Consider the following 24149-nt stretch of genomic DNA (forward strand, 5'->3'; position numbering starts at 1 on the left):
GACAAGCAAATGACACTTCAGATTTTATAGGTCAGCAGATTCTGAAATTAAAGCTTCTATTCATTTTTTTTAAACTGAGCAACTGCACAGATGTCAAAATGTTGAGTAAATAAATCTTCATAAACACCACAGACTGTTCTTAAGACCAGACCTACAGGAATCCTTTCAATACATCCGTCCTTCCTCAATCGTCCAGGATTTTTAAACACTTTGAAAAATGTGAACTGAAAATGTTTTGGGGGTTTTTCACAGCAAAAACAATAATAATTCAAAATCTCATGGTACAAAAACATCGTCCACAGATACATGTCAATACTCACTGGTCTGTGTGCGAGGAGGGGGGAGGGAGCGTGTGGAGAAAGTCAAGGGTCTTGTCTACAGTGGAAACAGAGCAGTGTTACAAGGGAAGTGTTCATTTTGTTGATGTAAGATATGAGACAGTTTCAATGTGTCACTTAACCTCTTAACCCCCGCCTGAACCGAGCCCTTTACCCAAATCTAAACCGAATTTCCTTGAAGAAAGTGTCAAAATAGCATCAAAAACAAGATGTAAATGAGGATAAAACTTGGGGCGGTGCAATTAATCGAAATTCCATTACGATTTCGATTATTACACTACACGATCACAAAAATAGCATAATCGAGAACAAACGATTATTAAGGATGCCCTCCCGCTCGTCCATCCAAAGCACAAAAAGTCCGCCCTGCGCGGTTTGTGTGACGCGTCTGATCAGCTGAAACACCAGCGCAGCGTGACAGAACTGTAAATAACATCGTACTAATATTTTTTACACCAAACTCTAGAGAAAACGCCACTGTTAAGAGCTCACCTTGTGCTGAAAGGAGAACAGCTGTTTTAGAAGTCTCCATATCCTTTGCTCAGGCCCTGGTTTTGTTTTGTAGAAAAGTCTAAAACTCTTCTTCAGGAGCAGATCAACGGAGCTCAAACAAACTCTTATTATTTCATGCCACTGAGATGATTCTTTCTGTTCCCTTCGCATTTCACGTGCTAAAGGCTCAGGCTTTGGTTTGACATAAAAACATTAGCGCTGTGTGATGATGTCATCAGGCCACTAGGCTCTGTTGGACAGGTGTGAGGGCTGGCCAGCAGGGGGCAGGTGTCCCTATTGCATTAGTTTAGAAACGTGAACATATAAAAAAAAATGCTTTTATTGTCCAAAGAAAATGTAGTCCATAGTTGTTTTTTTAAAATAATAATAAAAATGAATAAATAAAATAATGTTTTTTTAAGGCAACAAATAATCGTTTTAATAATAATTGATATCACGATTATTCAAACAATCGTGATTTCAATTATTACTAAAACAATCGTGATTATTATTTTTTTCTATAATTGCGCAGCCCAAATAAAACTGCACCAAAACAATTGACGGAAAAGTGATGAAAAAGCAACAAAAACATGACGGAAAAGTGATCGACATCGCAAGGAAAAGTCTTAAATCAGTTTTGAAGGTCTTAGTTTACTCTGGCCTATAGGCTGTAAGTTCCAGTCGAGAAGCTTTAAGATTTGGGGTTAGGGTTAGGTCTAACCCTGTCCACGGAGGAACTGAAGAACCCCGAATACAGGGACTGGACAAGAAGAACTAGTCTTTTGAAGGACTCTAAACAAGGTTTCATTTTTTCTCCCGGTGCTAGAGAGTAAGGACAGGGGACACCCACGCGGCTCGTCACCACCTGCTGCAGACGCTTATTTGGATTTTATGTTTGCCTGGGTACTTCATTTGCCTGAACTTTACTTTGTCTTGTTCATTGTTCTGTTTCATTGCTTTTCTGTTTGTACAGCCCTGTGAGACTATACAAAACAATTGATTGATTTTAATTTGCCGCCTAAGGAACAGGCAACTCCCTGAATAACTGAATAACATACCTGTCTTTATTTTGTATGTTTTTTGCATGTGAAATCTTTATAAGAGAGAAATAACACTTAAGTCCCGCCCCTCTCCTACCCTGATTGGACCTGACAAGTCGGATCACGAGAAAGCTCACCTTATTGGTCAAAGTGATGGGTTACTTTACTCAAATCTTAAATGTAAATGGTCTCAACTTATATAGCGCTTTTCCACCTACATTAGGCACTTTACAACAAGGATCCACTCACTCATTCACACACCAATGTACGCAGACACTGTCGTTGTGTCTTGCCCAAAGACACAACGACAGTGTGCACTTTCAGGAGGTAGGATTCGAACCCCCGACCTTCCGATCATGAGACGACCCGCTCTACCATCTGCGCCACTGTCACCCTAAAGCTTCTGGACTGGAGCTCACAGCCTATAGGCCCGTGTAACGCCTCGTTTGAAAGCTAAGACCTGCAAAACTGATCTTTTTCCTTGTGTTGTTACTGTGCTGTCGTCACTTTTTTTCCTGCTCTTTTGTCACATTCCTTTTTGATGATGTTTTTGGTGCGTTTTCATCCTCGTCACTATATTGAAGTTTCTAGATTTGGGTAAAGCCAAACTACAGTGTAACCGTGTATCAAAATAAACCGCTACTACTGCTTTCCTTTCAAAACAAATGTACCGCGGTAAATGTCTCTGACCCGAGTTGACGCCTCTCTCTCCGGCCGTCTCTGAGAGGAAGGCCTTGAAGTGCTCACAGGACGACAGACTGTCCCACAGACAGCGCTGGGCCCACACGTTCTTCTGAAACACAGGACATACATGTCAGATCAAGTGTTTCAGATGTTGCCACTCAAATCTCAAAGCCCCTGATCAGACTTGCTCAGAGCTTTGTACCTGAAAGACGCAGAGCACCGGCAGCAGCGGGCTGAGCAGGCCTCTGAGCAGCCTCTGAGCCAGCGCCTCCGTGAGCAGCAGCAGCAGGCCCTGGTCAGGGTACACCTGGGGACACCAGACCACAGTGACAGTGAGATTCATCACCAAACAGATCCTCACTTTAGGAAATAAAGAGGACGAGAAAACAGCCGGTCCAAACGCAAATAACTGAAGAAAAGCCCCAGAGTCACCATCACTTTAGCAACAATGAGGCTTCTTGCGATACGGATGAACGCTTTTTTGGTGATTTATTTGTAAAACTCAGAGAATTGAGCTTTTTGAATGTAAACACTGTGCAGAGCAGACCTCGAGGAAGTGGCGTGGGATCTGGAGGTTGGAGTTGCTTTGGCTCAGCAGGATGGACTTGACCAGGTCTTTGGATTCCTGCACAGAACATGGGAACGGTGAGGCTAGAGAACATGGGAACGGTGAGGCTAGAGAACATGGGAACGGTGAGGCTAGAGAACATGGGAACAGTGAGGTTAGAGAACAGTGAGGTTAGAGAACATGGGAACAGCGAGGCTAGAGAACATGGGAACGGTGAGGTTAGAGAACATGGGAACAGTGAGGTTAGAGAACATGGGAACAGTGAGGCTAGAGAACATGGGAACAGTGAGGTTAGAGAACATGGGAACAGTGAGGTTAGAGAACATGGTAACAGTGAGGTTAGAGAACATGGTAACAGTGAGGTTAGAGAACATGGTAATAGTGAGGTTAGAGAACATGGTAACAGTGAGGTTAGAGAACATGGGAACAGTGAGGCTAGAGAACATGGGAACAGTGAGGTTAGAGAACATGGTAACAGTGAGGTTAGAGAACATGGTAACAGTGAGGTTAGAGAACATGGTAACAGTGAGGTTAGAGAACATGGTAACAGTGAGGTTAGAGAACATGGTAACAGTGAGGTTAGAGAACATGGGAACAGTGAGGTTAGAGAACATGGGAACAGCGAGGCTAGAGAACATGGGAACAGCGAGGTTAGAGAACATGGGAACAGTGAGGCTCCCGAGTAGCCCAAGGGTACTCGACCGTCAACGTACACGGAGGTAGTCTGCGCTGGGCTCTGGAAGACCACAGTCATATCCAGCTGGAGAACTGACCATAGACAGCATGCAGATCCAGCACTGACTCTGCCACAGCACACGGGGAGGAAGGTTAGCAGCCGCGCAACAGTTCAGGCAACACAAAAAACTGTGGCGGGGGTAACTTACATCATTGCTTACGTCAGGAGAAAAGGCCTGAACTTTGAGAGCAAACTTCACCAGCTCCACCTGCTTCAGAGGAACCGCATCTGCACGAGACAACAGGGCGTAAGGGATGAGTCAAACAGATTGAGCTTACCAAGTTTGGGCTTCTAGGTTCTTTGTCAAATTTAATGCTTTTAAATGCCTAAATACTGTTTTTCTAATGCCACAAAAAATGGTCTCAGCATATTTCATTTAGTAAGATTTGCAAACATTCGGGAATGAGGGGAAATTTTGATATTCACAACTAAATTGGACAAAACAGGAAACTTTTGACTCTGTCCCCACACCCACCTTTAACAGGCTTCCAGGCAGCGGGGGCGCAGAGGTCAGTATGTTGCCGTAGGACCTGGATGGGCACCGTGGCTGTTCTGAAGATGTGCAGGTAGGTCAGGAAGAGGGGGGGCGAGAGGCGGGAGCTCTGTGTGGTCATGAGCGTCTGGAAGGCCAGGCTGAGCTGCCCGTCAGCGCACAGGAAGTACGGCATCAGGTCCAACAGCTGCTGGAAACTGGTGCACAGGCCCCCCCGGAGCGCCAGGGAGAGAGAAGTTACTTTCACGGCAGTAGGAGACGTATGGTTCACATTCTACAATTTGAGGTCCGAAGACTCAGCCTTGTAGATTTGAAATTGTGAGACAAACCTACCTTTTGGGGTCGTCGGTCTGCACCACTCGGAGATATCGAAATAGCTCCCGGTACCTGTACACACAAGCTTTATCATTATCCTACATTTTGTTGATTAGAAATGCCACACAAAAAAATGTTCAAGGTTAAACAAATTCTCCTTCAGCTGCACTTTACTTTAACCCCTTAACTCCCACCTGAACAGAGCACATTTTCTCCAGTTTGGCTTTACCCCAGTCCAAAATCTTCTGGAAAAAAGGTGAGAAAATAGCGACAGAACTGAGACGAAACAATGATGAAGATGTGACAAAAAATTGACCACAAAATTATGAAAATGTGGCAAAAATGTCACAAAAATTTACAACAAATTTACAAAAAAATTACAAAAATGTTACAAAAATGTGACAAAAAATTGACAAAACAATTGGCAAAAAAATGACAAAAACACGACAGAAAGTGACAAAAAATGATGAAAAAATGATGAAAAAGTGGCAAAATATTGAATAAAAAAATGGACAAAAAAGTTACAATAATGAGTTGAAAACCCCCCAAAAAATGATGGAAAAAAATATGATGACGTGAGGAAAAAGATCCATTCAGATGAGTTTTGTAGATCTTAGCTTTCAAATGAGGCGTTACACTGGCCTACAGGATTTGGGTAAAGCTGAACTGGAGAAAATGCTCTCGGTTCATGCTTTTCCTGCTGGGAGATGTTTGTGCTCAGCGATGAAGGAATAAGCTTTACCAAAGGTGTAAGAAGAGCATTTTCTGGCTAGGTCTAGGCACAGGAGGAGTTCGGGGGGCAGGCGGAGCGCTGTGTGAGCTTTCGCTACACTGAGAAAACTCAAAGATGACTCAAAACATGCACAGTGTGTAAAGTGTGGTAAAACAATACAGGGCTCGAAATTGCGACCATTTTAGTCACATATGCTCCCAAATTTAAGCCTTTGCGATCCAAAAATAGAATCACTCGCATGTTTGCGACCAGTGTAAATGCTCCGGTCCACCTTAAAAGAAAGCCGTCTCATGCTACCTTAAAAAAATGGCATCATTGTTTTCACAAACGCTGCCTGTCAGCAACAGCAAACTTTCTGTTCATTAATAGATCGAGAGCGTATCGTAAACTAGGTCTGTCCTCTCTTTAGGCTCAGCGCTGCTGTCAGTCACACGCGCTGGGCCGACCTGCACCAGCCCAGTCCGTGTTCTCTGTTCCTACGTAGAAGTGCTTGTGCTCAGCTCTCATTCATCAGCCACTTTCACTGAATGTGCCAATGCATTTACGCAACTGTAGTCTCTTTATGATTAACCGGGGACTATATATCATTCATGAACTTATTGGGACTGGGGTATCTCTCATGACGCTCGAAACTTCAATCCAACCCGCTCGCCCCCTCGTGCAGCGCTGAAATACAAAATACAAAACATAAAGTCACGAAATACAATGTCAAACACGTGTTCAAAGGTCCTGGAAAAGGAGTTTGCAGCTTGTAGCGCGTGTTATGAGCCGTCTCTGCAGCACAGAGTGAGGAGACGACGGGTGTGATGAAGCAGGGGCGGAGTGGAGAGTCTATGGTTGGGAGCAATGAGCTAGAATATATTAAAGGAATAGGCCACCGTTTTTACATACTAAGATATGTTCTTACCTCACTTTAGACGTGTTAATATATCCCCGTCTGGTCTTTGTCCGTGCGCTCTGCCAGGCAAACGGAGCACATACGCAGCCTCTCCCACATGTCATATAGCTCCAAAAAAGCTCACGATAGAAGCTACCAAGCTCTTCCACGTGTTCTCTATTTAAATAAAGTAACGCGAAGTGTTTTCATGCGAAGTATATTTACCCAGAAATGTAGCATGTCGATTTTATAAGCAGATAAAAAGGGGGACTATATTGTGAGGCGTAATGATACGAGGAGTAAAACGTCCGCGCAGTAACTCCTAAAGGTTATTGACGGAAGTGAGCGGGGGAAGTCTTTAGGAGTTACTACGCGGACGCTGTGCTCCTCGTATCATTACGCCTCACAATATAGTCCCCCTTTTTATCTGCTTATAAAATCGACATGCTACATTTCTGGGTAAATATACTTCGCATGAAAACACTTCACGTAACTTTATTTAAATAGGGAACACGTGGAAGAGCTTGGTAGCTTCTATCGTGAGCTTTTTCGGAGCTATGTGACATGTGGGAGAGGCTGCGTATGTGCTCCGTTTGCGTGACAGAGCGCGCGGACAAAGACCAGACGGGGATATATCAACTCGACTAAAGTGAGCTAAGAACATATCTTAGTATGAAAAAACGGTGGCCTATTCCTTTAACAGTTGGGAGTAACAAAATCTGATGTCCCATTTACAGTGTTAATATATAATGACTTTTGTAGATTGCTGAATCAATGCAAACAGCTAAAATAATATATCTAAAATGCAATATAAAAATCCCTTCTTCCCTGTTAAAAGATTCCCTGTCTTTTTTTTTTGTGGTTGTGCTACTAAATTTCATATTAGGTTCATTAGGTTCAAAAGTTCATTTCAAGCCCTGCAATACCACCAATACAAACACCCACAAAGAGATGAATTCCTCTACAGTATTTGATTACGTTTACAAGGTGAAATATAACAAATGAGCTGTGTTTTGAGCCACTCGCGCATCTTTGAGTCATCTTTGAATCACCTCCAAAACACTCCCCCCAATCCAGGAAATGCACTCTTCCTCTCTCTAACTTTAACCAAGCTTAATCCTTAATCCGCAAAGTAAAAACACTCGCCATAGCTTCAGAACAGCTTTGTCTTTATTAAAACAGCTGTGCAGCAAAGGGGAGTGAGAGGAGGGGATGGGAGGGGCTTATGGGGAGATCTACTGGGTATTTTGTTTTAGATCAATATAGCATTTTCTAACCAAGTGTAAGATAGTAATAAAGAGGTGATATTATTACCAAAGACTGTATCTGCAAAAAGTATAATACCCTTACCTTTAAATATTGTACAAGCAGTCATTTTTAGCTAAGGGAATGCTGACAAACTGATGGTGCCGTAATAGAAGCCAGAACTGCTCAGAACAACACTTTGGACACCTGCAACAGCATCATCCTGGATGTTTAACCCCACCCCCCCACCCTCCTCCACGCTGGTACCTGCCCTGCTGCTGCAGCCGCTCCGCCCTGAGTTGCACCACCGACATCTGCTCCACCAGCACGTCCTTCTTGCCTTTGTCTTTGCGGAAGCCGCTCACATTCTGCCCGCGCAGCACCGAGCCCAGCAGCACGTCCTCCCAGGGCCGCACACAGAGGCTGAACACAGGGGGCGGGGTCAGACGGGGGCACACACACACACGCCCTCATCGAGGTCACGCTACACCCTCACCTGTTCTTCAGAGCCTTCAGCTGCGCTGGGAACGACAGAGTCTTGTAGAACTCCTGCAGCTTGTGGCTGAATTCCAGGGTGAACTCGCCCGTGACGATTTGTCTTTGCAGGAATGAGACTACCCTGAAATGATAATTACAATTTATTCTGGGGAGGGCGATGTGGCCAAAATGTATATCACGGTATGAAAAAAATATATCGCAATAACGGTATATCTGGTGATATAATTGACACCCGACAAGATACTTCATGGTATTTTATTCTCTTTATTCATCTAAATTCACCTAAATCTCTCACATTAGATACAATAATATGGCTACAATAACTGCTGCACCTTCATCTCCATCACAATAAAATGCTTCTGTAAGTTCACCCTCCTCTGTGCAGTTTACTTGAGTTTTTATGGTCCGGAGACTGGGGATAGACCTGTGAGTAATAACGTGTTGAGGACATGTGTTTGGCAGCAACATGAGTCAAATGTATTGTAGCTTTCAAAGGATTCACTATATCCCCTATCTCTCCTCTCCACGTCTCATTAGCTTATTAGCCTTCAACCGCGTTTGCAACGTGGTTTTCTTAACCGTGTTGTTGTTAGCACCAGGCTAGGAAAGCTAGCTAGTAAGCTAGGCAATGCTACAACTTTGAGTTCATCCATGGTCAAATCTTGAGCCCTTATGAGCTACTCAAGGGGCATCCTTCATTTATATCATTGGATTTTTTTAAGCGCCTGCCCCTGACGCCTCCACAGTCATGTTTGAGTGACTCTGAGCGCGATCAGCTGCGATCTCCGCCTGGCTCTGAAATCAGCTGTGCATGCAAATGATCTCATCTACCATGTCATGAAAGTTTACACCGGTGTCCGAAAACTATACCGGTATTGCCGTGCACGATGTGATATGGACCAACCCTCATTTATTCCTTTTTTTTTTAATCTGATATAGTTGGGCTCAGTGTAGCTACTAATGTACAATATACTGATCTAATACCACGAGGTGCATTTCAGTGTATGTTTTAACATATACATTTAACATATATTAAACATGTTTTAATTTAGTTTGTTTTAGCCTTAGTCTTTTGACAAATGCATTAGATTTAGTGAAATAAATCTTTTTACTTTAAGGTGCCAAAATCTATCATCTAAAATGTGTATACCGGTAGTCCACTTCACATTGATATTATTGTATTCAATAATATTTAAATCAAACCGCAGTGTTTTATGGACTTGATCATGAATGGCCTTTAAACGTTTTCTGTCCCTTTTACCTTTATTCTCCTTTTTATTTACTTTATATGAGACGACACAAATAGATCTTTTTCTCACGCTGACCAACCCGACGCAACGAAAATCAAACCCAACCGACCCTAAAAAAATGGTTCTCAATTTGCTGACCCGACCCAACCCGAATCCACACAGCGCCCGTCCATCGCGAGTTTACAGTGGAGAAAAGGCGCTGGTTGTTTAGTTTACTTACTGGACAGCTGAAGAAACCTTTGAAATCACCCATGGACTCAAAACACTGCTATACACTACTATATTTGAGGCACTCGACCTGGGTTAACAGCAGGGTTTTGGGTCGATCCGTGCATCACTTCTGATTTTTAAAAATGGACTTGACATGAATAACACAGGTGCATTCTTGTTGGGTTTGGGAAAAAAGCAAAAATTGACCTGTTTATCAGTGAGGTTCTGGCCGCAAAAGCATTGGCCATAGGCAGCAGTGGCACAAACGTTCTGCAGAGAAAGAAACACAAACATCTTTAGATATATATAGATATATGTACTAAGGTAAAATACAGTATGACACCAACATATATATTTCTATTCTATTGGTCAAAATTGGGTTTGAGATTTGGCTAAAGCCAAACTGGAGAAAATGTGCTCGGTTAAGAGGTTAATGTTTTTGCCTGAGGGGTAGATTGTATAGTGGGAGTTACCCTGAGGCGGAGTAGTGGCGCACAAACGCCTCGGCGGCCCCCAGCTGCATGATGGCCCCCGCTCTGCTGTCCTGCTTCTCTGCCAGCGTAAGGAAGGCGTTCACACAGTCGAACACCGGCGTGTAGCTGGAAGAAGGCATTAAAGTTGAATGAGACACGACTTCTGAAAGGCTGTCCTTCCAACCCTCATTCTATTCCGAGGGCAAATTAGGCATGTCTCAAATAAAAATACATCTGCCTCTTACGTTACGTTTAGAGCTCAAACACAACCTACTCGTGGACATTTCCTTGGAGTTTGAGACCGTACTCCTGGGCTGGTTTCCCATTCAGGTAAGCAGAGAACATCTGAGACAGCTCTGCTTTGAACCGCTGCAGTAAGGCTTCTGAAACAGAAAAAAAAACACAAGACAAGTTAAACAGGCAAAGGGTGAAAGGTGTATTTTAAAACAAGATTAAGATTGTAGGAGAAGAAGCCCATGTTGTGCACCATAGCGTAAGTGGAGGGGATTCCTGTCATTTAGGGGAAATCATGAACACATTTAACTGTTCAAAGATCCCACAATGATCACGGAGAACAGGTGATCCCGGCGAATGCAGCCTGCCCGACAGTCTTGTTGTTCGGGACAGCAGAAGACACAAAGCTTATTAACGATAAACTGCTGCTATATCAAAAAAAGTGCGTCTTGTCAGCAAATGAACCCGCCTTCTCACAACAATATTGCCCCGTGATTGGCCCACACCTCTAGTGGTTTGGTTTTCGAACCGATCGGAGGGAGCAGCACAAGATGGATTCCTGGGTCGACTCAACAATAACGTGAAAACTCGGCTTCCGCTCGAGGTCACTCATTTGGCTTCCCACATGGAACATTCCGCACAGACTGAAGCGTGGGTCAGAGCCGAGCGGACTTTGGTGCCATTTGTGCATTGGGCTTAGCTGGCGTAACCATGTGGACGGTTTGTAAAGAGCGAGTGTTACCTGCGTGTCTCAGGTGCGAGTCGATCTCACACAGCGTCAGGTTGAAGCTCTGCAGTCCTCCCAGCAGGGTGCTGTTCCTCAGGTTGTTCCAGAAGGTGCTCTTCTTGTGGCTGTTGCAGTGACACACGCCGCTGGAGCTCCACGTCTCACACTGGAAGACACATGCACAGCAGGTGAGCGCAAACCTCCTCTCAGACAGTCAATCCTTCTAGATCCACGTGTCAGCTTTTACTACCTGAAATCTGGGCAATGGCCACTGTTGGACACCATTAAAGGTGCATTATGTGGGGAAAAAAAACAACCTTTTTGCGTGTTTGGCTTTAGTAACCCAGCGGCTGCATGAGTGGTTAGCCTGGTGCCTTTACTTTCCATCACAGTGGCTCCAGGATCAATTGTTTTTAGACTTGCTGGTAGGTTTTCACTGCTGATGGACCCTTTCACCTGAAAACCTACAAAACAATTGATCCTGGAGCGTTGGAGAGGCTGCCGTAATGAAAAGTAAAGGAGCCATGATAACCAAACAGCTATTGGGTCACGAAAAACATAAATTACTAACAAATAGGGTTTTTTTTTTGCAGGAAAATAATGCACCTTTAAGTCAAACAAGTCTCTTCAGTTGTAGTCGAGTTTTTGTCAACTGAAATTGCATGTCAATTTAGTCGACTAAGTTGAATAATTTAGTCAACATGCGTTTTCTGTTTCAGGTTTCTTCTTCCACATGAACAAAGCATAGAGCTGTTCCTTCAATAGAGAATTTAAATGATTTATATATTTTTTTTATTTGACCTTTATTTAACCAGGAACTGCGACATTTTGGCCACAGTTTCAGTCTGATAAACAACTTTTGGTTTAGTTTTAGTCTCATTTTAGTCCGTAAAAAACACTTTAAAAGGGGGGGGTATTATGCAAAATCTACTTTTTCAAGCTTTACATCATGTTTTTATGTCATTCCCTCATTAAAAACATGCCTGAAGTGTTGCCTTGGCACATTCACGTATTTTTGAGTAATCTGTAAAAACTCTGATGGCGGCCATTTTAGGGATAGGTTTGCCTGAGTCCTCCTAGGAACGCCCCCACCTCCTGGAGACGCCTCCGAGCTTTCGTCACCAGCCGAGTAACCAACCACTGCTCCTCAGCAGAACCCCCTCCCCACTGATGCCACAGACAGCGTGTGGAGGGGGCGTGTCTGAAAGGGTCAGAGGTTCTTAAAGAGACAGAGGCCTATTTCAAGACATTCACTACAGCCATTTTGAGAGAGCCATTTTATAGAAGGCAGTTATTCTAATTTACTGCATTTACAGACCAACAGAAGGTTTGGTCATCCTTGTAGTGTGATATAGACTGGTGCTATGTGATTGAAAAAAGCATAATACCCCCTAACTAAAAATATGACTAAATATTTTAGTGGACTAAATACAAACAGCACTAGGACATCATTTAGATGCACCACTTTGAGTAAGTTGTTGTTTCTGGAGATGATCTTTAATGTATTTTGTCAATGCTAAGACTGGGTCCTGCCTTCCTTATAGAAATTAAATACTGTAAGTCACTCTATTATAAATGTGGCAAATGATACAAGTCCTGCTCAAATCATGAAACTAAAGAGTGGACAGTGAGCAGCTGGATCACTGCGGTGAGAGGAGCGGGATAACCTCATTTAAACAATCAATCAAATCTTAATCTCTTCCCTTTGGACTCTTATCTGAACCCGTGACCCACCTGTGAGGCCAGCTTGTCGCAGATGTAGCAGAAACACTGTTCACAGATGAGCTTGTTGTTGTGCACGGGAGCACTGATCTCACACTCCGTCGCCCTGGACACAGCGGGACACACCGACGGTCACAGTGACATACATAAACCAGAGAACTGCATGTATGAATGCATGTGCTGTGCGTACATGAAGGGCTGGATGGGGCAGTCGTAGCGAGCGTGAGGCAGCAGGTCCGCGCGACGAGAGAAAGTCACCACCAAGTCTTCGTCGCTGGCCGGTAACACGCTCTCTGACAGGGCAGGTATGAACAGGGCTGAAAACATAACCCTCTTTCTGGTTTAGAAATGGTTCCTTTGAAGCATGTTTCAGCATGTGTGCATGGTTTTACACATTTTTAAAACATGGATCCAAAAACAGCAGAGACTATAGTTTGTGATGAAGCAAAAGTAGGGCTGGTAAAGGAACTGAATTTGAATCTAATTGAGGTTGATCAGGATTAGCACTACTCATTTATCCAGGTCAAGAACCATCGTCCCTCTGAGCACGAGGAAAGCTGCAAAAACGCTTGACATCAGCGGAGAGATGGAAAAGAATCCGGACCCTGCAGCAGCGCCTTTCAGATCAAACCCAGGGAATCATTCGGACAAACTTAGGCATGCGATACCGAGAGGATCATTCATTATTTCACCTTCAAAGAGGAAAACTATGGCTGCGTTTATTTTGGATCTCTGTAGCTGAAAGAAGCAGCGTGGAGTGGATTAGCTGGACTTACAGTGAACTGTAAGAGCGGGTGGGTATGGGGATGTTGTTCTGTGAGGTTTAGAGGTGTGGAGCTTGTCTTTTCTGCTGCAGGACAGAGTAAGCCGCACTTTCAAATACAAACGCAGCATCAGTTTACTTAATGGTACAGGAAAGGCCATGTTTGTTGTTTTTATCATCAACAAAAGTCTAATAGAGATCATTCAACATGGAGAAAACACTCCCGATTTTTTTTTTCTTACAAAATCGCCCAGCCCTAAGTGAAAGTGGTGCAAGGATCTGCAGCGGCTCTGACCAGCGGGTTTATAATATAAAGAGTAGGGATGTCCCGATCCGATCCGATCACGTGATCGGAAATCGATCCCGATCACGTGGTTACAGACTCGATCGGAATCAGACAACACCTCCCGATCAGGACTCGTCTTCCGTCCATTCTCGTTACTTTTGATCAGCTTTCGAGCTACCGCAAACCACTTTCTGTCCTCTCCCCCTGGCCCAGCGCCTCTGTTACTCACTCCACCTACTGCGACAAACCGCTCGCACCATTGCTCAGTCCATGTCCCCCCTTCGTCTGAGAAATCCACAAATCCACATCCATCCAAAGTGCCAGCGCAGTGATAACAGTATTTTTTTCAAAAATAAATCTAGTAAAAACCTCAAAATCTACTGTTCCAAATTATTATGCAACTCATCGTTTCAATACATTTTAAAGCTATTTTTGTGAGGTCACCCTATATCTACTTATTAAAGAGACTGTAATCAAGTTAACATGGCACACTTTGCTTTTGGCCAAATATATTGTGTTATTTAACTGTTTGGCCACATGACTGCTGTGGTTTTTTTCTGTGCTGCCAGACAGTTTTTTACATTGCAGTGCATAAAAAATGTATTGACCAAGTTTTGTTTTCATTGCCAATCAACAAAAAACAGACAAAGCAGAGTTACTCTCTATATCCAAAACCATGAATGAAAACAAGTTGAATAATATAGTTTTTTTTCTTAATTTTTAAAATAATGTATTAGGTATTGGATCGGGACTCTGTATCGGGCAATTCTCAAAATCAAATGACTCGGAGGCAAAAAAACCTGATCGGGACATCCCTAATAAAGAGGCTTTGATATAGAGCATCATTAATGAAGGACACATTATGGTTCTAATGGATTGCTCAAACAGAACCTAAATCGTACTTTCAAATGAATTTGGTAAAAAAAAAAAAAAAAAAAAAAAAAGTCTCCATTTCTCTACCATTGCTCTTATCCTTTGGTTCCACCTCCACGAGCAGAACCGACGCATCCGCTTCGTCGTCTTCATCACTGAGGATGATGACCTCGCCGCTGTCCACTGTGGCGCACATCCCACGCTCCAGCTGCAAAGAGAGGACACCAACATGTCAGTACTCGACCTTCTGGTTCACAGACTGTCCAGACTGTCCAGGGTGAGATCAATCAATTAACCTCGGGGTAATAATGGACTAAGACCTGGCCTTTAACAGCCACTATGTAAGACATGACCAAAATCAAAAGATACAGTTGTGCCAATAAAGAAACAGAAAAACCTTTTTTTTTCACTCATGGTGATGTTGTGAGCCCATTTATTGTGAAAAAAGGTAATTTGTTCTGCATGAACTGCATGTTTGAGATCTCCCCACAGTGGTTCAATGATATTGAGGTCAGGAGACTGAGGTGAACACTAATGGGAAGTCAATATTCATCATCTGTTCACCTATCTGACATGCAGCGTTGAAACGGTGTAGCCAAATATCGCAAGAATATCCTTATCGCAATATTTTGCATTTTTTTTTCCAATATCGAGCAGTTTGTCCAACGTTTTTACCTCTGAACCCACGGTCCCCCGCCTTAACCAAGTGCATTTTCTGCAGTTTGGCTTTACCCAAATCTAAAATGCTTCTTGACTGGAGAGAACAGTGCCTCATTCGAAAGCCAAAACCCACAACAGTGACTGTAACTTTTTTGTCACATAGTCGCATCGTTTTTATGTGTTTGTCACGTTTTTGTCTCTTTTTTGATGCGCTTTTGTTACGTTTTTTTTTTTTAAAGCTTTTAGATTTGGGTAAAGCCAAACTGGACAAAATGTGTTCGGTTCAGGTGGGGTACATGATAAAGTACTTTGGTTCTTAAAAAGTAAAATGCATTGAAGGATGCAAAAAGCTTGAGTAGATGATATTTGTGAGGAAATTAGTATAGCGCAAAAAAAAAAATGAAATACCTTTGCATTAATCTTCCAAATAGGCATAAGGCTGGATTTTTTAAGTAATTTGTTCGTTGTCAATTATATCGTCAAATATATTGTTATCGTGATATTTCTTTTTTATATCACGATAGAGATTTTAGGCCATATTGCGATAGATAGGGCCGATCCGATATGTATTGCGATACAATTAGTAATTGCAGGAAAAAAATGCCTCCAAACACAAGTATTGAAAGTATTGCACAGCACTGGCACAAACAATGATTGTGATTTTTTGAATCATTCAGGCGATATATAAACTTAAACATCAGGTGCAGCTTATTAAGGACATTTACTGCGTAATCAAATATCGCGACAACGATACCTTGGCGATAGATTATTGTGTTTACTGTAGTTTCATTGTGGTTCTTTGGCGCATAAGCTAGTTCTGAAGTCAACGCTATGTCAACACAAAATAGCGTTTTTGATTAATTCCAATAAGTATTTACAGCAAAATCGCAGACAGTGGAACAACGCACTAAGCCACGTTATCATCACTTCACAAAGATGCGAAAGTGAACCTACGCAACACAAGTTACACTTTCCTGAAGCGACTTTCATGCTTTAAAAAACACGTTTGACACTTTGACATTGCGGACAAAAGTTGTAGAACTGAGTAAACATGGCACAGAAAACACGCGGTGGTTCGAGTAAAAGATGTTTCTCACCCTTTTTGACCAAAACCGTGCAGAAAGCTGTGAAGTGTGTTTCGCGCCTGGATCCTGAATCACGGCGGAAGTGGCGCGCGCTCACATCCGCCAAGGCATTTATCGCTGAATAAATATATAAAAAAATAAATATCGATTTATTTATTTCACTTTTGTTGTATAAAAAGCATTTACTTATTTCTTTCCTTTCGAAAAAAACAAAAAACAAAACTATAATAAATAAATAAATAAAATAATATGCATCTAATGTTGACGCTGAGACTTACTCAATCCTTAAGATGAAGCTAATAAAGTTCAGACCAGAAAAGCGTGCACAAAATCGATTCAAAAGTCTTGTGGCAAGTAAAAAAAATGTTGGATACGTGCAGAGGACCATAGTGGCCACTAGATGCCCCCAACGCCTCATAAATTGTGCATCGACGCAATTTATACACATTTGTTGATTCTATATATTTGTTTGGCCTATATGAGCTCTAAAATAAAATAAAACGTGCAACAGTGGCGATTTAGACCTTCTTACAATCTTTAATTTGTTTGGATTATGAAATCTTAAAGAGAGCCACTTCGTCCCTTTTCAAACTGTTATTTGCAAAGCATAAATCTTTATTAAAAAGGTGAGAAGTAAAAAAAAAACAAATTTAATCTTAAAACTAATGTATTAGAAGGAAATATGTATGGTTCAGTGAACATTTTCAGCCTTCATTCTGGCTCAGATGTGGCCTAATATAGCAGCCACTTATCCATTAACGATCAAAAAGTGGTTTAAAGAAGCACATGTGGCTCCAGATAACCTAGACCAGGATAGACCAACATTCTCACATTTTTTGGCAACCTTACCTTTGCCTTGCTCCATAGATGTGGAATTCAAGCTGCGGCTTTCAAGGCTTTTTAAACACATTTGCATGACTTTATCAGCACGTGGCCTACCCTAAGACTGTCAACACTAGGTCTACTTCAAATAGCAAAACAGCATAGCACAACACATGCACACCCTGAAGATGGCACAAGGCAACACGAGCTTGTGTTCACTCATTTCTGGCTTTGAAATAAACGTACTTTTGCAAGTGACGAGTGCCTGGACCTCATCTTATTCTGCATAAGGACAATATTTCAGTAAAAAGCACATTCCACACTGCAGTTTGGCATTACTCAACCTAAAAGTGATGCTAAAGAGTCATAGTGATGGCTAATGTGACCGTTTATAGCAATTTGGTAGCTTTCAGATGAGGCGTTTCTCTGACTATAGGCTGTAAGCTCCAGTAAAGAAGCTTAAGGTAAGAAGCGTAAAGTCAAACTGGAGAAACTGCACTAGGTTAATGCAGGGGTAAGAGGTTAGGCAGTTTCGACAACAGCTCCATTACACTCGAGGCAGATCCTTGCTGGATGACAGTGTGGTGATTGGAGACAATTCGCAACAGCAGCATTGGACGAGCACATTCCCCATGGTAACAAATGGCTCCAAAAAAAAGGCCAATAGTGGAAGCAAAAAGTCAAGGCAGACATTCTGGACTCAGACATGTGCGTTTTTATTGAACCTTCATACACCTTCAGGTAGAAACTTTGCATAATGAACGTACTGAACCATATCATTTAAGGCTGAAGTTACAAATAACAAAAACAAAAACACTTTCAGATTACATAATTTACATAATAAGCAATACTACAGAACTGTCGGGCACTGGCACCCAGCAGGGACGAGACCTTCATAGAGGCAAATAAGGTGGTGAGCAAACATGTTGGAATGGACCCTCACAAATGGACTTCATGTTCTCCTTCACGCGGCTCCTCACACAGACTCCCCCAGGATAGTTTGGGTCGTAGCAGTGTGTGGTTCGTAAAAGGTGGTGGGGGGGAGGGAGTAGAGGTTTGGGAGGGGAGTGGAAATGGGGTGAAAGTCTGTGGGTGTTTAGAAGCATTTCCTGTGGACGATGCTAGGGCCGGACTCGTCGTACTCCTGTTTGCTGATCCACATCTGCTGGAACGTGGACAGGGAAGCTAGGATGGAGCCGCCGATCCACACGGAGTATTTCCTCTCTGGGGGAGCGATGATCTGGAGGAGAGAGAGGGGAGTTTCGTTCAGGTAACAACTGGAGTGTACGTAGATGAGGGTCAAGGTTTTAAAACTCCAAATGAAATGAAGCAATTCTATAGTAGGTAGAATTTGCCTTGAAATGTTTAGACACACTTTACAGGTACGTATTCAAACTATCCACATAAACAGTTAAAGGTCTTCCATCTACACAAACCTTCACATAAGATTTTGAAACTACCAACGCTGTCACACTGCACTCTGGTGACAATTCTTAGCAACTACAAAATTGTGAAAATCTAACCAACTCAGCCTTGGGCAAGTGCAGGAACCCTCAATCCCTACAGCAAGTAAGACCGTATTCCAAGTCTGATCCAGTAAATATTCATAGTACTGATGGTTACCTTGATCTTCATGGTGGTGGGGGCCAGGGCAGTGATCTCCTTCTGCATGCGGTCAGCGATGCCTGGGTACATGGTGGTGCCTCCAGACAGGACAGTGTTGGCGTACAGGTCTTTACGGATGTCCACGTCGCACTTCATGATGCTGTTGAAGGTGGTTTCGTGGATGCCGCAGGACTCCATACCTATTCAAGAGGGGGAGGGGTCAATTGTTGGTATAAAAGGTTCTGGTAATTCCCCAAAACAACCTAATTTGCATATTCAAGGCTTCCATGTGTCTCTTATGAACTGAATTAGTAGGTTTTGGGCACTTTTATAAGAAAATACCTTTTCTCAATAGGAGCTTGTGTCATGTAATATTTTTAACCGCTTTCTTGCACTTACCAAGGAAAGAGGGCTGGAAGAGGGCCTCTGGGCAGCGGAACCTCTCGTTGCCGATGGTGATGACCTGTCCGTCGGGGAGCTCGTAGCTCTTCTCCAGAGACGAAGAGGAGGCGGCAGTATTCATCTCCTGCTCAAAGTCCAGCCCCACGTAGCACAGCTTCTCCTTGATGTCACGCACGATCTCACGCTCGGCTGCACACAAGGGGTTTACACATTAGCAGTTTGACCGGAGAACAGTCAAAAGTATCAAGAGTAGTACTAGAGTTTGCCGGAAAAAAAATCTGATCCAATTAGTCAAGTTAAAAAGGTGTTTTGATGAACGTTTGCATTACTTGTGTTCCTCAGGGGGCAGTGCTAGGCCCAAAACTGTTCATGTTTTACATTAATGATATGGACAAGAGGTTAAGGCATTTAAAATGTTTTTTTCGCATGAGAATGTGGATAACTACTTGAAATTATCCACAAGCGTAAGTGCATGCTCTGGGGAAAACGTTACCTCAGCAAAAGTACGATGAAGTGTTTAACAGGACTACAATTTCTGGGTGCCTTACTAGCCCAAGTTATTGCCACAAGGTTTAAAAAGATTATACGTTTTACTAAACATCTACTCAATGTAGCATAGAGACTTCACCTCAGCCCATTCCCTCCATGTAGAGGACCCGGCCCGTGTTACCTGTGGTGGTGAAGCTGTAGCCCCTCTCGGTGAGGATCTTCATGAGGTAGTCTGTGAGGTCTCTTCCGGCCAAGTCCAGACGGAGGATGGCGTGGGGGAGTGCGTAGCCTTCGTAGATGGGCACGGTGTGAGTGACACCATCGCCGGAGTCCATGACGATGCCAGTGGTACGACCGGAGGCGTAGAGCGACAGCACGGCCTGGATGGCGACGTACATGGCCGGGGTGTTGAACGTCTCAAACATGATCTGCGCAAAAAGGAAAGTCAGTTAAAAAAAATGTGGGGGCATGCAAGGTTTATGGAAAAGGGCAGGTTTTAGAAAATACAAGGACAGCAAAGTAGTAAGGTAAACATCATGCATTATATTAACCCGCTTTTGGGTTCGTGAGCATTGACGTGACTAGAAAGATTTACTTTACTACTACTACTACTACTCTACTTTACTAGAATTAGGACAAAACATAAGTCAAATGGCACAATACTATTGGTCTTACTTTGGTAAGACTCATGTGCCAAAAATTAGTCAACTAAAAATGATTTCTTTGAGGAAACAAGTAGAAGTAAACTTTTTCAGATCATTGATAATGGAGCATCAAACAATTATAGATTAATGATTAATGATTTAAGACACCAGTGCTCCTATACTACTGGGACGTGCACTAATAGATTCCAAAGTCAAGCCTAAGAGCAAATAGCTTCTTCTAGGCCACACTGTCCATCAATCTCCTCATGCATTTAGCGTCTAGTTTGCAAACTCTCCACAGCAGTCTACATGCTACACGCGAACCCAGCACCGCAGCACTGTTGAGAAACCTGAGACACCCCCAGAGATGAAAGTCGAGCTCAGAGAGCGGAAACCTGGATGGCGAGGGTCAGGAGGAGTGACAGCAGAGAAGACGCTTTGAAGAGGAGAGGGTACCATTTTGTTCAACAGATCAAGGCTTGATTTTTCGTCCTAATAAAAATCTCGTACCTGGGTCATCTTCTCACGATTGGCCTTGGGGTTGAGCGGGGCCTCGGTCAGCAGGACGGGGTGCTCCTCAGGGGCCACGCGCAGCTCGTTGTAGAAGGTGTGGTGCCAGATCTTCTCCATGTCGTCCCAGTTGGTGACGATGCCGTGCTCAATGGGGTACTTCAGGGTGAGGATGCCCCTCTTGCTCTGCGCCTCGTCACCCACGTAGCTGTCCTTCTGGCCCATGCCAACCATCACACCCTGAGGCAAAAAAATAAGGTTTGTTCAAGTTTCTCAGCACAGTATACGAAGCAAGGACTACACGGAAAGATCGAGGAATCACTACTGGGGCAAATGGTCTTCAGAAACCGCTTAAGGGCACACATTAGGCAAAGTTACCCAAGAGCAGTTTTGATACGTTTAATTTGAAACACTTTATTTCCTCCCGGAGTGAGATTTTCATGAATTTCCAAATACTTTGATTTGTAGGATTATTCTAGTGTGCAAGAAATGCATATACACCAGTGAAGCAGCAACTTAATAAAAAAATAAAAAATTATGCTCTGGAGCGTCAGTGACATGAGCTGCGTAACTCACTGGTATAATATTGGTGCAAAGAAGCTGATACAGTATTTTTTTTATGTAGGCCACATCCAGTGCCAATTTGTATTTTCAGGAACACTTTGAAGTGATGGATTGGGGAACAGGCCAAAACATTTGCCCAAACACTCAACATTACAGATACATTTTTTGCCTGATCCCAAACCCTGGAAGGATTAAGCACTGGCCAAATCCCAATAAGGTTGTGGCAAACATTTTTAGGGAAAACTTTTAAAAGTTAGACTCTGTAGAGCATAGTTGAAACAAAATATATTTGACCCAATTACCACAAAGCTTAGACAAAGATCAAATAAGCACAAAACTGGGTCTAAAATAAACCCAACTTGGAATAATTCTGCCTAAAATGGGGTGTAAATGAGGTCTAGACCAGATAAATAGTAGCCAATTATTAATAAAATGCTCTTTGAGATGTAGCTCATTTGCGGGGACCAAATGAATTACTAAAGCAAAAGTAAAAAAAAGTTTGAATTAAAGTGCGATATTGCAGATGAACCACTGGTGGTTCACATGCCATCGTTTGGAAATCATGGGATTTTTTAAAAAATTTTAAAGTGTCCAAAAGGTAATAGGTCTGAATAAAATGGTACAGTCACATTTGACAGCAGTACAATATACACACATCCTTCCAACTTGTAATCAAATCGTTTGGAGCCAGTGTTTGTGTCTTTGTTTCAATGCAGATGTTCATTAATGTGCATTGCGCCCATCAAATAAAACAAGCCTACAGTGCGTTTTCCCCAAAGTAATGAAACCGAAACGGCTTCAAAACCCATTTAATGACCAACTTACTAATGCATGCTGCACTCATTTACCTGATGCCTGGGTCGCCCAACAATGGAGGGGAACACAGCGCGTGGAGCGTCATCTCCTGCAAAGCCAGCTTTGCACATTCCAGATCCATTGTCAACGACGAGGGCTGCAATATCGTCTTCCATTTTCTATGACACAAAAGAGAAAACCCTTTTAAAAAACAAAAAAAAGAACAGCGTGCCCATTTACTTTTTTTGTGTGAGCAAAGCCCTGGTCATGCTGGAGGTCGGACGCTGGATGTCGCAGTGGCGCAGTTTCCAGTTACATGCCAGACCCAAGGAAACAAAAGGCTTTTTCTCCCGGGGTCTGGCTGTGGCCATATAAGGCAAAAGTGTGCAGGAGCCAGGCACCGACAGCCCGGTCCTGCTGTGGTCAACTGCGATAACCCCGCTGTGTACCATCAGTCGCCACAGTCTACATTTGCATTAACAGCGGCCGAATTGAAAAAATAAAAAATAAAATAAAAATAAGCCATATAGACAATACAGGCATTTTTGATAACCTTGCAAAATGACGCGTTTAGCTGTTGCAAATGCTCATTCTAATAATTCGTGCAAGCCTCCAAAGACGCACGGCCACTCCCTTCACCCGAGCATCACTGCCCTATGCGCGCCATGCATCCAGACGCCGCCATCCCCCCCCTCCCCTCCTCCCCTCCCCAAGACACAACCGGTGGACCTTTCCCAGCCACAAACGAGCCGTGATCAGCCAACGTCACTCTCTTTAACATTTAATAACTTCCCATAATAGCTTTACGCAGCACTGCGCTTCTCCAGGCCCGGGGCGAGCGGCCAGACTTGATACTACGCCAAAGGCTGGATTGTAAACCTGGAAGGTCAAGCCTTTTAACAGCCCAGTCGGATTAAAAACTACAACGCGATGACAGGAAAAAAAAAAAAACTGAGTCAGTGACAGGTTCACGCCTCGTAAAGCGTGTCCGGAATACAAACACCATCGTTTTCAGTCTTGGGGGGAAAATGTGTGAGTGGAGTTTCATTCATTCATTCATTCATTAAATCTCAAGAGCATTCAGGGCTGGGCCACATCGCAAAAATAAATTAATATAAAATCAAGCTAATTTGTACTGGTCTAAAAGCCAAACCAGGCAGGGTCACTGATGCAAAAACGATTAAAAAAAAAATAAAAAATAAAATACTTGATTAACCAGAGAGCGAATTCGAGGAAATTTTCAGCAAATCTCGATTAACTGCACAGATAATCCAAAGCATTAAAATCAGCAGCAGGGGGGAAATAAATGAATACAAATATATACATCAATGCATACGTCGCCTATATAAAATACTTGCAGGAGACTATCAAAAACGAAATGAATAGAGCTCCTAGCTACAAGTGATTCATCCTCTCGTCCATTCATTCTTGTGCCTCTCGTCTGGCTCAAAATTAACGCCACATTTTACGAAGCCGACGAAACGCAAAGCAAACACTACGACATTACGGATGCAAAAAAAACGCAATTTAAGTGACGAATGTGCCGTTTCTTACCTCTGTGGGGCGGGTTTTGGCTGTATGAGGGCTGGCACGGTGCTGTTCGGAGGTCTGAGCTCGACTGCGATGGCAGACAGAGAGCTCGGCGGTTTTATCTGGGCTCGCGCTGCAGCCCCACTCCATATAAGGCAAACTTTGGCCGGGGCGCGTTGTGATTGGTCCGGCCGGCTCCGGAGGGCGTGGTCGATGCAGATAGCCGGGCTCGTGGAAGGATGGAGACTATGGATGTATTAAATGGGTAACCGTCAATGGTGCTAGCTAGTAGAAGTAGAGAGGTTTTTTACTTTATTTTATTTTATTAGTTTACTTTGGGGGTCTTCTAGTTTATGTTTGCATTGTCGTTTCATAAATGATGGTGAATAAATATTAGGATTGCCTATTATTATGAATATGTTGATCCTTTGTCCAAAAAAAAAGGGTTTGGCTAACTGGTAAATGCTCCTTTTTTCAATGATAATG

The 24149-nt window shown here is 43.1% G+C and overlaps 2 protein-coding genes across 3 annotated transcripts in view; both read right to left on the bottom strand.

Moving 5' to 3' along the window:
* LOC306960264 (actin, cytoplasmic 1) overlaps positions 1-23801 on the bottom strand; it is a 90721-nt gene extending 66920 nt beyond the window's left edge. The window contains exons 1-7 of one of the 2 annotated variants that reach the window (XR_013792668.1): positions 23688-23801; positions 22187-22312; positions 20775-21014; positions 19802-20048; positions 19129-19320; positions 18748-18929; positions 17934-18364 (exon numbers count right to left, since the gene is read on the bottom strand). Coding sequence is in view for 1 of the 2 variants with exons in the window: in XM_079552641.1 (XP_079408767.1) it covers positions 18221-18364; positions 18748-18929; positions 19129-19320; positions 19802-20048; positions 20775-21014; positions 22187-22309 (1128 nt within the window). In the remaining variant the exon portion in view is untranslated. Of the gene's footprint in view, positions 1-17816; positions 18365-18747; positions 18930-19128; positions 19321-19801; positions 20049-20774; positions 21015-22186; positions 22313-23687 lie in introns of those variants that run through there. The other variant, XM_079552641.1, reaches the window with a different exon arrangement.
* LOC306960470 (uncharacterized protein) lies at positions 317-14907 on the bottom strand (the record flags this gene model as incomplete). The annotated part of the gene is made up of 18 exons (XM_079552900.1): positions 317-375; positions 2561-2663; positions 2757-2861; positions 3102-3179; positions 3836-3925; positions 4007-4086; positions 4334-4548; positions 4685-4738; positions 7789-7944; positions 8018-8140; positions 9687-9749; positions 9953-10078; positions 10227-10335; positions 10929-11079; positions 12648-12741; positions 12826-12952; positions 14645-14765; positions 14878-14907. The coding sequence occupies 18 exons, from the start codon at positions 14905-14907 to the stop codon at positions 317-319; spliced, it is 1884 nt and encodes a 627-aa protein (XP_079409026.1).
* Positions 23802-24149: the final 348 nt, after the last annotated feature.

This window comes from Gobius niger (genome assembly GCF_951799975.1).
Source record: "Gobius niger genome assembly, chromosome: 3".
NCBI classification, from domain to species: Eukaryota; Metazoa; Chordata; class Actinopteri; order Gobiiformes; family Gobiidae; genus Gobius; species Gobius niger.